This window comes from Oncorhynchus tshawytscha, unplaced genomic scaffold, assembly GCF_018296145.1.
Source record: "Oncorhynchus tshawytscha isolate Ot180627B unplaced genomic scaffold, Otsh_v2.0 Un_contig_2678_pilon_pilon, whole genome shotgun sequence".
NCBI classification, from domain to species: domain Eukaryota; kingdom Metazoa; phylum Chordata; class Actinopteri; order Salmoniformes; family Salmonidae; genus Oncorhynchus; species Oncorhynchus tshawytscha.
The window spans coordinates 378,258-394,918 of record NW_024609785.1 but is presented as its reverse complement, the minus strand read 5'-3'; the positions used below and the strand labels follow the sequence as shown (position 1 = coordinate 394,918).

At 43.5% G+C, this 16,661-nt stretch overlaps 1 protein-coding gene across 1 annotated transcript in view; it reads right to left on the bottom strand.

Moving 5' to 3' along the window:
* Nucleotides 1-6,746: 6,746 nt before the first annotated feature.
* LOC121838728 (perforin-1-like) overlaps nt 6,747-16,661 on the bottom strand; it is a 38,737-nt gene continuing 28,822 nt past the window's right edge. Inside the window, exons 6-7 of the mRNA XM_042318076.1 lie at nt 12,064-12,257; nt 6,747-7,592 (exon numbers count right to left, since the gene is read on the bottom strand). Coding sequence (XP_042174010.1) covers nt 7,160-7,592; nt 12,064-12,257 — 627 coding nt within the window. The 3' untranslated portion in view covers nt 6,747-7,159. The remainder of the gene's footprint in view (nt 7,593-12,063; nt 12,258-16,661) is intronic.

Below are 16,661 nucleotides of genomic sequence, written 5' to 3'. Positions count from 1 at the left end.
TGGGTAATACTGACCGCAACGAGAACCCTGGTCCAGCAACCATCAACCCTGTCCTTCAAACACACACACAATAAAAAAGTGGTCACACACACACACACAAACACAAACAGGGACACACACACACACACCCACACACACAGGGATACACACACACACACACACGTTGATATCATGTTCCAAATGCCAGAAGTACAGTGTGTGTGTGTGTGTGTGTGTTCGCCTGTGCTCATGTGTTACCTGTGCTGAACAGTCTCACGTCTCCCCCATTGCGTGCAGAGTTGCAGAGTCACTGAACTGAGAAACACAACACAACGGGGTGGAGGGATATCATAGACAGACAGATGATGGAGATTGTGTAAAGGCTCCCTGCTCTGGATAAAGATCAACAACAACCCAACCAAGTTAAACAAACCCACAGACACACTCTCAACCTGAGAGGGAAAAGGAGAGACAGATGATTGTGTAAAGGCTCCCTGCTCTGGATAAAGACCTGGTCTTGCAACAACCCAACCAATGTTCAAACAAAACCCATATAAATGACATCATTCTCAATCACTGATCTCAAACAGAGGTTTATTGCAAAAGGAATCGATTCTCGACAGATGGAGATGGTCTTGCTATCTCAAACAACAAGGTTTATTGATCTAATAAATGTGAATCGATTCTCGAATCACGGTGGTCTTGCTATCTCAAACAGCAAGGTTTATTGCATCTAAACGTGAATCGATTCTCGAATCACGATGGTCTTGCTATCTCAAACAACAAGGTTTATTCCATCTAAACGTGAATCGATTCTCGAATCACGGTGGTCTTGCTATCTCAAACAACAAGGTTTATTCCATCTAAACGTGAATCGATTCTCGAATCACGATGGTCTTGCTATCTCAAACAACAAGGTTTATTCCATCTAAACGTGAATCGATTCTCGAATCACGATGGTCTTGCTATCTCAAACAACAAGGTTTATTCCATCTAAACGTGAATCGATTCTCGAATCACGATACGGTTCTAGAAGCATAAAGCCCTCTACTTTCATATCACATCAAAAATAATTTCCCAAATGCAAAATTTCTGTACACCACAGGAGGCTGGTGAGGGGAGGATGTCTGGAATGGAGAAAATGAAGTGGTGTCATGGAAACCAGGTATTAGATTCCATTCCTTGCTTCCGTTCCACCCATTACTATGAGGCCGTTCTTCTACCATTACAAATCAAATTGCATTGTGACATTCTTACTTACGAGCCCTTAACCTACGATGCAGATTAAAGAAAATATCTGAACAATAAAAAATATAAAAAGTAAGAGGAATGAAAAAACAAATAATTAAGAGCAACAGTAAATAACAATAGTGAGGCTAAATATAGGGGGTACCAGTACAGAGTCAATGTGTCAATGTGGAGGCTATATACAGGGGGTACCAGTACAGAGTCAATGTGGAGGCTATATACAGGGGGTACATCTCACCACCCATATTAATCAGGTCACACCTCACCACCCATATTGATCAAGTCACACCTCACCACCGATATTAATCAGGTCACACCTCACCACCCATATGAATCAGGTCACACCTCCCCACCCATATTAATCAGGTCACACCTCCCCACCCATATTAATCAGGTCACACCCACCACCCATATTGATGGGTCACACCTCACCACCCATATTAATCAGGTCACACCTCCCACCCATATTAATCAGGTCACACCTCACCCCCATATTGATCAGGTCAGGTCCCATATTAACAGGTCAGTAACCACCCATATTGATCAGGTCACAACACTCCACCCATATTGATCAGGTCACACCCTGTACCCATACTGGTGGTGGTCAGGTGTAACCCAAATCGATCAGGTCACATCTCACCACCCATATTAATCAGGTCACACCTCACCACCCATATTGATCAGGTCACAACGCTCCACCCATATTGATCAGGTCACAACTCTCCACCCATATTGATCAGGTTACACCCACCACCCATATTGATCAGGTCACATCTCACCACCCATATTGATCAGGTCACACCTCACCACCCATATTAATCAGGTCACACCTCACCACCCATATTGAACAGGTCACACATCACCACCCATATTAATCATGTCAGATCTCACCACCCATACTGGTCTGGTCACACTCACCTCATATTTGGGGCAGCAGGGTAGCGTAGTGGTTAGAGCGTGGCACTAGTAACCGGAAGGTTGCAAGTTCAAACCCCGGAGCTGACAAGGTACAAATCTGTCAGTCTGCCCCCTGAACAGGCAGTTAACCCACTGTTCCTAGGCCGTCATTGAATATAAGAATTTGTTCTTAACAGACTTGCCTAGTTAAATAAAGGTTAAAAAAATTATAATAATAATATCGGTCAGGTCACATTTCACCACCCACATTAATCAGGTCATACCTCACCACCCGTATTGATGAGGTCACACCTCCCCACCCATATTGATCAGGTCACATCTCACCATCCATATTGGTCAGGTCACACCTCACCACCCGTATTGATCAGGTCACACCTCACCACCCATATTAATCAGGTCACACCTCTCCACCCATTTTGATCAGGTCATCCTCAGTTTGATGTCACACCTCCCCACCCATTTTCAGACACATCTCACCATCCATATTGTCAGGTCACACCTCACCACCCGTATTGATTTTTCACACCTCACCACCCATATTAATCACACACCTCCCCACCCATTATGATCAGGTCACACCCTCACCATCCCCACCCATATTATATATCACACCTCACCACCCATATTGATCACAGGTCAAGGTCAAGGTCACCTCACCCATACCCGGATTGATCAGGTCACACCTCACCACCCATATTGATCAGGTCACACATCACCACCCATATTGATCAGGTCACACCTCACCACCCATATTAATCAGGTCACACCCCCACCCATATTAATCAGGTCACACCTCACCACCCATATTGATCAGGTCACACATCCCCACCCATTATGATCAGGTCATACCTCACCACCCGTATTGATCAGGTCACACCTCACCACCCGTATTGATCAGGTCACACCTCACCACCCGTATTGATCAGGTCACACCTCACCACCCATATCAATCAGGTCACATCACACCACCCATATTGGTCAGGTCACACCTCACCACCCGTATTGATCACCACCCATATTAATCAAAACATGCAACGTTTATTGAACTGAACACACAGTAGCAGCACCAACAAAACTGTTTTGTTTTACCTTTATTTAACTAGGCAAGTCAGTTAAGAACCAATTCTTATTTTCAATGACAGCCTAGGAACTGTGGGTTCACTCATCCATTCATACTAACAGACACTCATCCATTAATCCATTCATACCAGCAGACACTCGTTCATTCATCCATTCATACACTCATTCATTTTTTATTTTTTTTATTTTACCATTATTTAACCAGGCAAGTCAGTTAAGAACCAATTCTTATTTTCAATGACAGCCTAGGAACAGTGTCTTAACTGCCTGTTCAGGGGCAGAACGACAGATTTGTACCTTGTCAGCTGATGGGTTTGAACTTGCAACCTTCCGGTTACTAGTCCAACGCTCTAACCACTAGGCTTCCCTGCCGCCCCAAAATAAAAGTTCAGAGACAGGTTTACAAAATAAGAGGGAGATGAACAGATCATATGAAGTGCCTCTTAGTAGATTCAAGCTGATGCACAAGCAGGGGAACTGCTGGTTCATCTATCCTCTTTTCATCCTCCCTCTCTCTCTTCTTCCCCCTCTCTTCCTCCCTCTCTCTTCCTCCTGTTCCTCTCTCTTTCCCAACCTATCCCCCTCTATTCTCCCTCTCTCTCTCTCTCTTCTTCCCCCTGTCTCCTGCTGTTCCTCCCTCTCTTCTTCCCCCTCTCTTCCTCCCTCTCTCTTCCTCCCATTCCTCTCTCTTTCCGAACCTGTCCCCCCCCTCTAACTCTTTCTCCTCCCCCTTCGTATTATGATGTGTATAGGTTAAACTGCTCCTAGATCTGTGGCTGATGGATGCCATAAACGATTATGTATCTCTCTAGCAGTGCTGCCATCTTCAGGACAGACTGGGTTACTGCAGATGTAGCAGTGCTGCCATCTTCAGGACAGACTGGGTTACTGCAGATGTAGCAGTGCTGCCATCTTCAGGACAGACTGAGTTACTGCAGCACAACCTTACAGTCAGAGAGTACAACACCACAACTACAGTCATTTGATGTATATATTTATTTAACAGGGACAAAGCACATCAATGAACATTTCTGTAAATATTCCAGATTGAGACAACTGTCTGTCTGTAGTCCCTGGTGCAGATATTATTTTTCAATTGCTGCATGTGTATATAACAACATCATCTGCATATTATATATCAACACTGTGACACATGAAGCATGTCCTTTATATATAAGCCAAAGTGTAAAGACCCTAAAACGGATCCTCGTGGGACCCCATTGCACAGTTGCCAGACAATTAGACTTTCTGGTTGATTATAACACTGTATTCTGTCAGATAAACTAATCCATCCATGTTAACACATTGGGGGAGAAATTGAACTTTGCTAGTTTAGAGAGTAGTGTTCTGTGATTTACAGTATCAAGTGCTTTTAGCAAATATATAAAACACAGCTCCTTCCACTTTGGCAAATCTCTGAAGCCGAATTGCATGGGTTTAAATGAGAAATCATTAGTATTCAAGGGATCAGTCAATTGCTTAGAAAGTACTCATTCTGCAGCCTTTGAAACAATTGGTGAAATGCTTCTAGGTCTATAATTATTGACCTTAAAACAATCTCCAGACTTGAACGTGGTGGTAACAGCAGCTGACTTCCATTCCCTTGGGAAGATACATTGGTTATTGGATAGATTCATCTGATGTGTTATTGGTGATGTTTAAATATAATATATGTTTTTAAGAAAACATCATCAAAACCATAGACATCTTTGGCTTTAGAGGTTTTCAAGCTTTCACCTCAGTAGTTGGAATCATATCAAACATTTTGAGGGAGTCTTTGCATTGGGTGTAGGGCTAGGATCCTTTTTTTTCAATTTCTGCCTGACTGATGTGTCCAAAGTAAACTGCCTGCCCTGAAGCCAGTATATGCATATAATTGGTACCATTGGAAAAAAACACTTTGAAGTTTGTAGAACTGTTAAAATAATGTAGGAGACCATAACACAATAGATATGGTAGGAGAAAATCCAAAGGAAAACCAACCAGATTTTTTTTTTGAGACCATGCTCTTCCAATGGCAAGTATAGGGGCATACTAAATTCAAGCTGTCAGGATGCAATTACTATGGCTTCCACAGGGTGTCAACAGTCTATGTTCAAGGTTTCAGGCTTGTAACTTCCAAAACTAAGAAGAAATATGAGTTTTAGGAGAGGGACACAGTCTTGGAAATTAGTGTTTAGGCGCACCTGCTAAAATCTGTTACCTATTGAACATACTTCTTTCCATAATAAATATTATAGTTTGATTACATTTTAGGGTATCTGAGGAGTTAATAGAAACATATTTTGACTTGTTGAAACAACGTTTAGCAGTAGATTTTCAGATTCCTTTCTCTGCATGTTGAATGAGTTGATTACTCAAATCGATACCACCAACTAAACAGACGTTTTGTGATGTTTTGTGAAGAAGTATTTAATTTAACAAAACTACATGCTATAGCTGGGACCCTTTAGATGACAAATCAGAGGAAGATTTTCAAAAAAGTAAGTGAATATTTAATCGCTATTTGTGAGTGTACGAAACCTGTGCCGGTGGAAAAATATGTTGATGTGGGGCGCCGTCCTCAAACAATCGCATGGCATGCTTTCGCTGTAATGGCTACTGTTAATCAAACTGTGCAGTTAGATTAACAAGAATTTAAGCTTTCTGCCGATATAAGACAATTGTATGTACCTAAATGTTTAATATCTTTGTGATTATTTAATTGAATTGCACGTCCTCCAGTTTCACTGGAAGCGGTCCACCTAGCGGGACACCTTGCCATAACAGGTATTAAATAACTTGCTCACTGTAAACCATTTTTATGCTACAGCTGCAGTAACTCAGTCTGTCCTATAAGTGGCAGCACTGCTACAGCTGCAGTAACTCAGTCTGTCCTATAGATGGCAGCACTGCTACAGCTGCAGTAACTCAGTCTGTCCTATAGATGGCATCAGTACAGACTGAAAAAATAAAGTGTTAAAAGTAGTGGCTATAGAGTTGCTACAGTTGAAGTCGGAAGTTTACATACACTTAGGTTGGAGTCATTACAACTCGTGTTTCAACCACTCCACACATTTCTTGTTAACAAACTATCATTTTGGCAAGTCGGTTAGGACATCTACTTTGTGCATGACACAAGTAATTGTCCCATCAATTGTTTACAGACGGATTATTTCACTGTTTCACAATTCCAGTGGGTCACTAAGTTGACTTGCCTTTAGCAAGGAGGCTTACAAACCTGATTCAGTTACACCAGTTCTGTCAGGAGGAATGGGCCAAAATTGACCCAATTTATTGTGGGAAGCTTGTGGAAGACTACCTGAAACATTTTACAATTAGTTGACCAATTTAAAGGCAATTCCACCAAATACTAATTGAGTGTATGTAAACTTCTGACCCACTGGGAATGTGATGAAAGAAATAAAAAAGCTGAAATAAATCATTCTCTCTGCTTTTATTCTGATAATTCACATTCTTAAAATTAAGTGGTCCTAACTGACCTTAGACAGAAATGTTTTACTAGGATTAAATGTCTGGATTTGTGAAAAACTGAGTTTAAATGTTTTTGGCTAAGGTGTATGTAAACTTCCGTCTTCAACTGTATCCTCTATGAATCTTCCATCAATGTTCAGTTTGATATAACACATACAGTATTTTAATTGTTTGACAGCCAATGTTTAAATAGAAGGGCAATTTTTTTTTGAATTGTTCACAGACAAGCTTTGGTGTGAATAATCATTATATAGTCATCTGAACCCTATATACCCCCTGATTATACATGACAGAAAGATGTGATTGATTGAAAGATTTGGGGGGGGATGCACCGAGTACAACCCAGGGGAAAACATATTCTAATTATTCCCCTTGTTTCCAACCTGGTTCCTGGTGAGCTGTACAGGCAACAGACCCACTGCCTGGAATGCATTTACTCCAGTGTGTTGTGAGGGATACATTATACAGAGATGTAAAAGAACCACAGGTATAGGACTGCTGAACTCTGGACAGGAAAGGTAGGAAAGAGATGCACACTCTTACTATAGAGTGGATTAGAATGGACTGTGGAAGGTGTGTGTGTTGTGGCTTTGAAAGGTTTGTATTTTTCACACTTGTCCCCGGTCAGGTGAGGGTCACAGGTGAGGGTGTACAGGAAATAAAAGCCCCCCCCGCTGTTGTTATACAGGCGTTCGTGTGTCCCCTGCTCAAGGTCGACGGTACAGTCCAACAGGTTGTCATCTTCATTTACAGGATCGTAATCCCAGACCGCCACCTTTAGACTCAGGTCTTTGTCAAAGGGACCCATGTCAAAGGTAACATTCCAAACAGGATTGTTGGACGGAATCACATCAGTCTGATGGGACTTGGAACCGTAGGTGACCACAGCGTACCTGTAGCAGGTGGAGAAACAGGAAGTTGGAAACAAACGGAAAAGATTCAAATACCATGACATGCCACAGGAGGAAGATCAAACTCATTCCAAGGAGGACCTTTGATACCCTCAGTGGAATGAGAGAGGAGAGAAAACCGTCAGACACTCGGCCCTCAGTGGAATGAGTGAGGAGAGAAAACCGTCAGACACTCGGCCCTCAGTGGAATGAGTGAGGAGAGAAAACCGTCAGACACTCGGCCCTCAGTGGAATGAGTGAGGAGAGAAAACCGTCAGACACTCGGCCCTCAGTGGAATGAGTGAGGAGAGAAAACCGTCAGACACTCGGCCCTCAGTGGAATGAGTGAGGAGAGAAAACCGTCAGACACTCGGCCCTCAGTGGAATGAGTTTGATACATGTTGGTGTAAAAGGTTGAAAGAACTTTTATCACAATAGTCATTCTGTCTTCTTCTTGTTGTCTCTCTTGTCTCTCTTCCCTCCGTGGAATGTGTTTGACCCACGTTATAATCTGTAGCCCACTTATTCCACTACTTATTTCACTACTTATTCCACTACTTATTCCACTACTTATAAATTGCTTGGGTGCATCACAAATGGGATTTACTTACTAATTAGTGACCTTAATTCATCAGTCAAATACAAGGGAGGAGCGAGAACCCGTAGACACTCGGCCCTCCTTGGAATGAGAGAGGAGAGAGAACCTGTAGACACTCGGCCTTCCGTGGAATGAGAGAGGAGAGAGAACACGTAGACACTCGGCCCTCCGTGGAATGAGAGAGGAGAGAGAACCCGTAGACACTCGGCCCTCCGTGGAATGAGAGAGGAGAGAGAACCCGTAGACACTCGGCCCTCCGTGGAATGAGAGAGGAGAGAGAACCCATAGACACTCAGCCCTCCGTGGAATGAGAGAAGATGGGCTACTCCAGTTGGCACATATTGCTTGCGATCCGAAATGGATCCCTATTCCCTATATAGTGTATAAAGTACACTCTTAGAAAAAAAGGTGCTATCTAGAACCTAAAAGGGTTGTTTGGCTGTCCCCATAGGAAAACCCTTTGACGAACCCTTTTGGTTCCAGGTAGAAATCTTTTGAGTTCAATATAGAAGCCTTCACACAGAGTATTCTACATGGAACCAAAAAGGGTTCTATCTGGAACCAAAAATGGTTCTCCTGTGGGGTCAGACGAATAAACCTTTTGGAACCCCTTTTTTCTAAGACTGTAGTGCACTCTATAGAGAATAAAAGGCTTGTAACGGAAAATGATTACGCTTGTTTGAGCATTAGTATTCTGAAGTTTGCTGTTTATCTTACGTTTTCACAGTGGTTACACTCAAACCTATGAGCGAAAGATGTTGAAAATACATATTTTGGGTTGTGCTCATTGGGAAGGGGTTCCAGATAGCTAACTGCTTGTTCTGCTCTGTGCTCCAGCCTCCAGCACTTCAGTTTAAAAAGGTTAGCTGCACCCAACCTTTCAAAAGCCAGATCTGCCCCGAAAACACGGTTGAGAAAACAAAACAACAGAGTTTTCAAACCCAGATGTTCAACAGGCTAATACTGCCATGAACGCCTCACGAAGTCAACCAGGGTTTGGGGTTTAGCAAGTTAACGGGAATACCTGGATGTTCAACAGGCTAATACTGCCCTGAACGCCTCACGAAGCAAACCAGGGTTTGGGGTTTAGCAAGTTAACGGGAATACCTGGATGTTCAACAGGCTAATACTGCCCTGAACGCCTCACGAAGCAAACCAGGGTTTGGGGTTTAGCTAATACTGCCCTGAACGCCTCACGGCAAACCAGGAGTTAACTAATACCTGGATGTTCCAGGCTAATACTGCCCTGAACGCCTCACGAAGCAAACCAGGGTTTGGGGTTTAGCAAGTTAACGGGAATACCTGGATGTTCAACAGGCTAATACTGCCCTGAACGCCTCACGAAGTCAACAAGGGTTTGGGGTTTAGCAAGTTAACGGGAATACCTGGATGTTCAAAAGGCTAATACTGCCCTGAACGCCTCACGAAGCAAACCAGGGTTTGGGGTTTAGCAAGTTAACGGGAATACCTGGATGTTCAAAAGGCTAATACTGCCATGAACGCCTCACGAAGTCAATAAGGGTTTGGGGTTTAGCAAGTTAACAGGAATACCTAGATGTTCAAAAGGCTAATACTGCCCTGAACGCCTCACGAAGCAAACCGGGGTTTGGGGTTTAGCAAGTTAACGGGAATACCTGGATGTTCAACAGGCTAATACTGCCCTGAACGCCTCACGAAGCAAACCAGGGTTTGGGGTTTAGCAAGTTAACAGGAATACCTGGATGTTCAAAAGGCTAATACTGCCCTGAACGCCTCACGAAGCAAACCAGGGTTTGGGGTTTTACAAGTTAACAGGAGAAGTGAAAAAATTGGCCTTAAGTTGTCAATTGTCTCGAAGTCTAAAGGCAATGCCTGGATGGGAGACAATGTCTTAAAGATGCGCTTTCAATCTTTCAAATAATTCCAGCCATTAGTTTTGAAAGTCACGAGCTCCGTTTCTTCTGTACTGCGTCATAAAATGATGTACTACGTCAAATTGTGGTCATGAAATTGGGTACTACGTCATCAAATTGTGTATTACATCATCAAATTGTGTATTACATCATCAAATTGTGTATTACATCATCAAATTGTGTACTACATCATCAAATTGTGTACTACATCATCAAATTGTGTACTACGTCATCCATTTTGTATGATATGTTACAAATCCAATTGTACTGTATGTTACACATTTGTTCCGCTTAAGATCCTGGAGTCCATCTTTAAGTAGCTGAAACTGTCATTACTACAACCTAGTGAAAGGGACAAACTGTCATTACTACAACCTAGTGAAAGGGACAAACTGTCATTACTACAACCTAGTGAAAGGGACAAACTGTCATTACTACAACCTAGTGAAAGGGACAAACTGTCATTACTACAACCTAGTGAAAGGGATAAACTGTCATTACTACAACCTAGTGAAAGGGACAAACTAACGTGACCGTTAGACCTGATGACGTATTTCTGCTATGCTAGAGCTATGGTAACTAACGTCGCCATCGCCTGCAAGCATGATCAGGGATACAGGCTGATTATTGGGAGGAGTCATGTCCTTGAGGCCCGTACCGAGTGATTTCCGCTAGCAAAGTCAAAATTGGCAATATTGTAAAATTTTATAAAAACTAAAATTTGATTTTTGCTCTTAATTTAAGGTTAGGCATTAGGTTTAGCAGTGTGGTTAGGCATTAGGTTTAGCAGTGTGGTTAAGGTTAGGCATTAGGTTTAGCAGTGTGGTTAAGGTTAGGCATTAGGTTTAGCAGTGTGGTTAAGGTTAGGGTTAGACATTAGGTTTAGCTGAACTGAACAGTTTACCCTCCACTACACCTGTTAGAGAACTGAACAGTTTACCTGTGTTTACCCTCCACTACACCTGTTAGAGAACTGAACAGTTTACCTGTGTTTACCCTCCACTACACCTCTGTAGAGAACTGAACAGTGTACCTGTGTTTACACTCCACTACACCTCTGTAGAGAACTGAACAGTTTACCCTCCACTACACCTCTGTAGAGAACTGAACAGTTTACCCTCCACTACACCTCTGTTAGAGAACTGAACAGTTTACCCTCCACTACACCTGTTAGAGAACTGAACAGTTTACCTGTGTTTACCCTCCACTACACCTCTGTTAGAGAACAGAACAGTTTATCTGTGTTTACACTCCACTACACCTCTGTAGAGAACTGAACAGTTTACCTTCCACTACACCCCTGTTAGAGAACTGAACAGTTTACCTGTGTTTAGACTCCACTACACCTCTGTAGAGAACTGAACAGTTTACCTGTGTTTACCTACACTACACCTCTGTAGAGAACTGAACAGTTTACCTGTGTTTACCCTCCACTACACCTCTGTAGAGAACTGAACAGTTTACCTGTGAGAACTGAACAGTTTACCCTCCACTACACCTCTGTAGAGAACTGAACAGTTTACCTGTGTTTACACTCCACTACACCTCTGCAGAGAACTGAACAGTTTACACTCCACTACACCTCTGTTAGAGAACTGAACAGTTTACCTGTGTTTACCCTCCACTACACCTCTGTAGAGAACTGAACAGTTTACCTGTGTTTACACTCCACTACACCTGTTAGAGAACTGAACAGTTTACCCTCCACTACACCTGTTAGAGAACTGAACAGTTTACCTGTGTTTACCCTCCACTACACCTGTTAGAGAACTGAACAGTTTACCTGTGTTTACCCTCCACTACACCTGTTAGAGAACTGAACAGTTTACCTGTGTTTACCCTCCACTACACCTCTGTAGAGAACTGAACAGTTTACCTGTGTTTACCCTCCACTACACCTCTGTAGGGAACTGAACAGTTTACCTGTGTTTACCCTCCACTACACCTCTGTAGGGAACTGAAATTGTGCAGTAATATTACATACCCTTCAGTGTCTCCTGCTATCCAGTGGTAGTCTCCCACCAGTCCCCAGGCTCTGACCACTGTCACCACCAGTCTTCCCTGGGAGACCTTCCTGAGGCAGCAGTTTGAGTCCCGATTAGAGTAACGATCCCCACAGGGCAGTTCCCCGGTACTCTTCGGGGGGGCGTTCTCCTTCAGATAATCCTGGACAGCCTCCTTTGTATTTTGAACAAAATGTTAACATATCAATTGACATATAACATATAACCTACGATCCCGATCTTAGGTTGTATTTATGCATCCTGTGACAAGAATCTCCAATAAACAAACCCACCTGAGGTGATATAATTATATAACAAACAAGGTTCATCAGGTTACGTCAAACTTCTGGGTTTTATTCTCCAAAGTTCAAACTCTTTGTGATCTCTGGCCAATAACAATAGAAATTGATAAAATATAGTAACCTTGAAGTGTATCATTTATATGTACAAATCTTAACCCACCATGTTAGCTGGATAGGTAAATTAGGCTAACCAGATATCATAAACCCTGTTTATACCTGGTTCTAACATGTGTCCTTTGTCCTGATCTTGTCCACAAGTGCCCACATATTTAGAAAGATGCATTGTGATCTGATTATGATCTTCCTGACCACCCCTGGAGGTAGTCAGACACTCATTTTGCCTGGCAAGCATAAAGGACAGACGAATCTTCCCGCCCTCTAAAATTACTGACAGGTGTCACCACTGACTTAAGGCATCAATGTGTCTTAAAATATATACATCCTTTGCTTCATTCTATAGCTAGAGGACTCCTGTTATCTCCAGGAGTAATTCTATAGCTAGAGGACTCCTGTTATCTCCAGGAGTGATTCTATAGCTAGAGGACTCCTGTTATCTCCAGGAGTGATTCTATAGCTAGAGGACTCCTGTTATCTCCAGGAGTGATTCTATAACTTCCTGTTATCTCCAGGAGTAATTCTATAAAGCTAGAGGACTCCTGTTATCTCCAGGAGTAATTCTATAGCCAGGGACTCATCTCAGGAGTGATTCTATAGCTATAGGACTCCTGTTATCTACAGGAGTTATTCTATAGCTAGAGGACTCCAGATATCTCCAGGAGTGATTCTATAGCTAGAGGACTCCTGTTATCTCCAGGAGTAATTCTATAGCTAGAGGACTCCTGTTATCTCCAGGAGTGATTCTATAGCTAGAGGACTCCTGTTATCTCCAGGAGTGATTCTATAGCTAGAGGACTCCTGTTATCTCCAGGAGTGATTCTATAGCTAGAGGACTCCTGTTATCTCCAGGAGTGATTCTATAACTGGAGGACTCCTGTTATCTCCAGGAGTGATTCTATAACTGGAGGACTCCTGTTATCTCCAGGAGTGATTCTATAACTGGAGGACTCCTGTTATCTCCAGGAGTGATCTTTTTTTTTGTTGCCTTAATCTGTTGTTGACTAGTTATGTCTTTTTCCTAGCGAGGGTCATCTACTTTAAGTTCTGCCTGTCTTCCCAGTAGCCTAATTGGTGTGTGAACTGCTGACTGATCACAACTTTCAGATAGTTGTTAACACATCAACCAGGATTAAGTGGCAGGGCAACTTGCGACTTGTTTTGGTAATCAGTGGCTGTATTGAAGGGGAGTGGTTTCTCCTCTCCTTGGCATTCACCAATTAGTACTTCAGCCTCCCATGGGCTCTCAGCGGCAGCTGTAAGCGGTGGTTGTGTCGGTGGTGGTCTCGTCGGTAAAACGAAGACTGTCGCCAAAACGAAGACGGTTCTGACGAGTTGTTGTGCAGAGTTCTTCGAGGAAGGAAACAGAGGAAGGCTCTCTCACATAAAATGGCGCCGGAGGGGATGGCTGCCCTTTTACGGGCTCCCAACCAACTGTGCTATTTTGTTTGTTTTTTTCACATTGTTTGTAACTCGTTTTGTATATAATATTGCTTCTACCGTCTCTTATGACCCGAAAAGAGCTTTTGGACATCAGAACAGCGATTACTCACCCCAAACTGGACAAAGATATTATATTTAATGACTCCGACGCTAAGGATATATTGCTTTGTCAAGAACAGGCCCAAATCCCAGTCATCCGCGTGAAGAAAAGACAGAGAAAAAGGGGGAGGAGTGCAGGGTGCATTGTGAGAATTCGCCGGTGAGTCGGTAAACCACCACTAACCTCTGCATTATTGGCCAACGTGCAAACATTGGAAAATAAACTGGACGATCTACGATTAAGACTATCCTACCATTCAAAACTGCAATATCTTATGTTTCACCAAGACGTGGCTGAATGACAACATGGATAATATAGAGACGAGACGTGGCTGAACGATGACATGGATAATATAGAGACGAGACGTGGCTGAATGACGACATGGATAATATAGAGACGAGACGTGGCTCAACGATGACACGGATAATATAGAGACCAGACGTGGCTGAACGACGACATGGATAATATAGAGAGGCTGAATGACGACATGGATAGTATAGAGCCGAGTCGTGGCTGGACGACGACATGGATAATATAGAGCCGAGTCGTGGCTGAACGACGACATGGATAATATAGAGACGTGGCTGGACGACGACATGGATAATATAGAGCCGAGTCGTGGCTGAACGATGACATGGATAATATAGAGCTGGCTGAGTTTTTCGTGCATCAGCAGAACAGAGCAGCTACGTCTGGTAAAGAGGAGGGGTGGGTGGGTGTGTCTATTTGTCAATAACTGCTGGTGCGAGATGTCTAATATTAAAAATGTCTCGAGGTATTGCCTGTTTGAGGTAGAATACCTCATGATAAGCTGTAGACCACACCATCTACCAAGAGAGTTCTCATCTATATTATTTGTAGCCGTCTATTTACCACCACAAACCGATGCTGGCACTAAGACCGCACTCAACGAGTGGTATAAGGCCATAAGCAAACAAGAAAATGCTCATCCAGAAGCGGCGCTCCTAGTGGCCGGGGACTTTAATGCAGGCAAACTTAAATCTGTTTTGCCTAATTTCTACCAGCATGTCACATGTACCACCAGAGGAAGAAAAAGAATTCTAGACCACCTTTACTCCACACACAAAGATGTATACAAAGCTCTCCTTAGCCCTCCATTTGGCAAATCTAACCATAAATCTATCCTCCTGATTCCTGCTTTCAAGCAAAAACAAAAGCAGGAAGTACAAGTGACTAGATCAATACAAAAGTGATCAGATGACGCAGATGCTACGCTGCAGGACTGTTTTGCCAGAACAGACTGGAATATGTTTTGTGATTCATCCAATGGCATGGACGTGTATCCCACCTCAGTCACCGGTATCATCAATAAGTGCATCGACGACTTCGTCCTCACAGTGACCGTACGTACATATCCTACCCAGAATCCATGGATTACAGGCAACATCCACACCGAGCTAAAGGCTAGAGCTGCCGCTTTCAAGGAGTGGGATACTATTCCGGACGCTTGTAAGAAATCCCTCTCTGCCATCAGATGAACCATCCAAAAGACAAAGCGTCAATACAGAACTAAGATTGAATCCTACTACACCGGCTCTGATGCTCATCTGATGTGGCAGGGCTTGCATACTATTACGGACTACAAAGGGGAACCCAGCCATGAGCTGCCCAACGAAGACAGCCTAACAGACAATCGAAATGCCTTTTCTGCTTGCTTCTAGACAAGCAACACTGAAGCATGCACTAGAGCACCAGCTGTTCCGGATGACTGTGTGATCACCCTCTCTCCATAGCCAATATGAGCAAGACCTTTAAACAGGTCAACATTCACAAATCCGCAGGGACAGATGGATTAACAGGACGTGTACTCAAAGCATGCGCGGACCAACTGGCAAGTGTCTTCACTGACATGTTCAACCTCTCCCTGACTGAGTCTATAATACCTACATGTTTCAAACAGATCACCATAGTCCCTGTGCCCAAGAAAGCGAAGGTAACGTGCCTAAATGATTACTGCCCGTAGTACTCACATCGGTAGCCATGAAGTGCTTTGAAAGGCTGGTCATGGCTCACATCAACACCATCATCCCGGAAACCCAACAGATCCACAGATGATGCAATCTCAATCGCACGAGACACTTCCCTTTCCCACCTGGACAAAAGGAACATCTATGTTAGAATGCTGTTCATTGACCACAGCTCAATGTTCAACACCATAGTGCCCTCAAAGCTCATCACTAAGCTGGGGACCCTGGGACTAAACACCTCCCTCTGCAACTGGATCCTGGACTTCCAGGCGGGCTGCCCCCAGGTGGTAAGGGTAGACAACAACACATCTGCCTTGCTGTTCCTCAACACTGGGGCCCCTCAGGGGTGGGTGCTTGGTCCCCTCCTGTACTCCCTGTTCACCGGCAACTGCGTGGCCACGCACAACTCCAACACCATCATTAAGTTTGTGGGCCTGATCACAAACAAAATGAGACAGCCTATAGGGAGGAGGTCAGTGACCTGGCATTGTGGTACCAGGACAACAACCTCTCCCTCAAGGTCAACAAGACAAAAGTTCTGCTCCCATCAACATCGATGGGGCTGTAGTGGAACGGGTCGAGAGCTTCAAGTTCCTTGGTCTCCACATCACTAACAAATTAACATGGTCCTC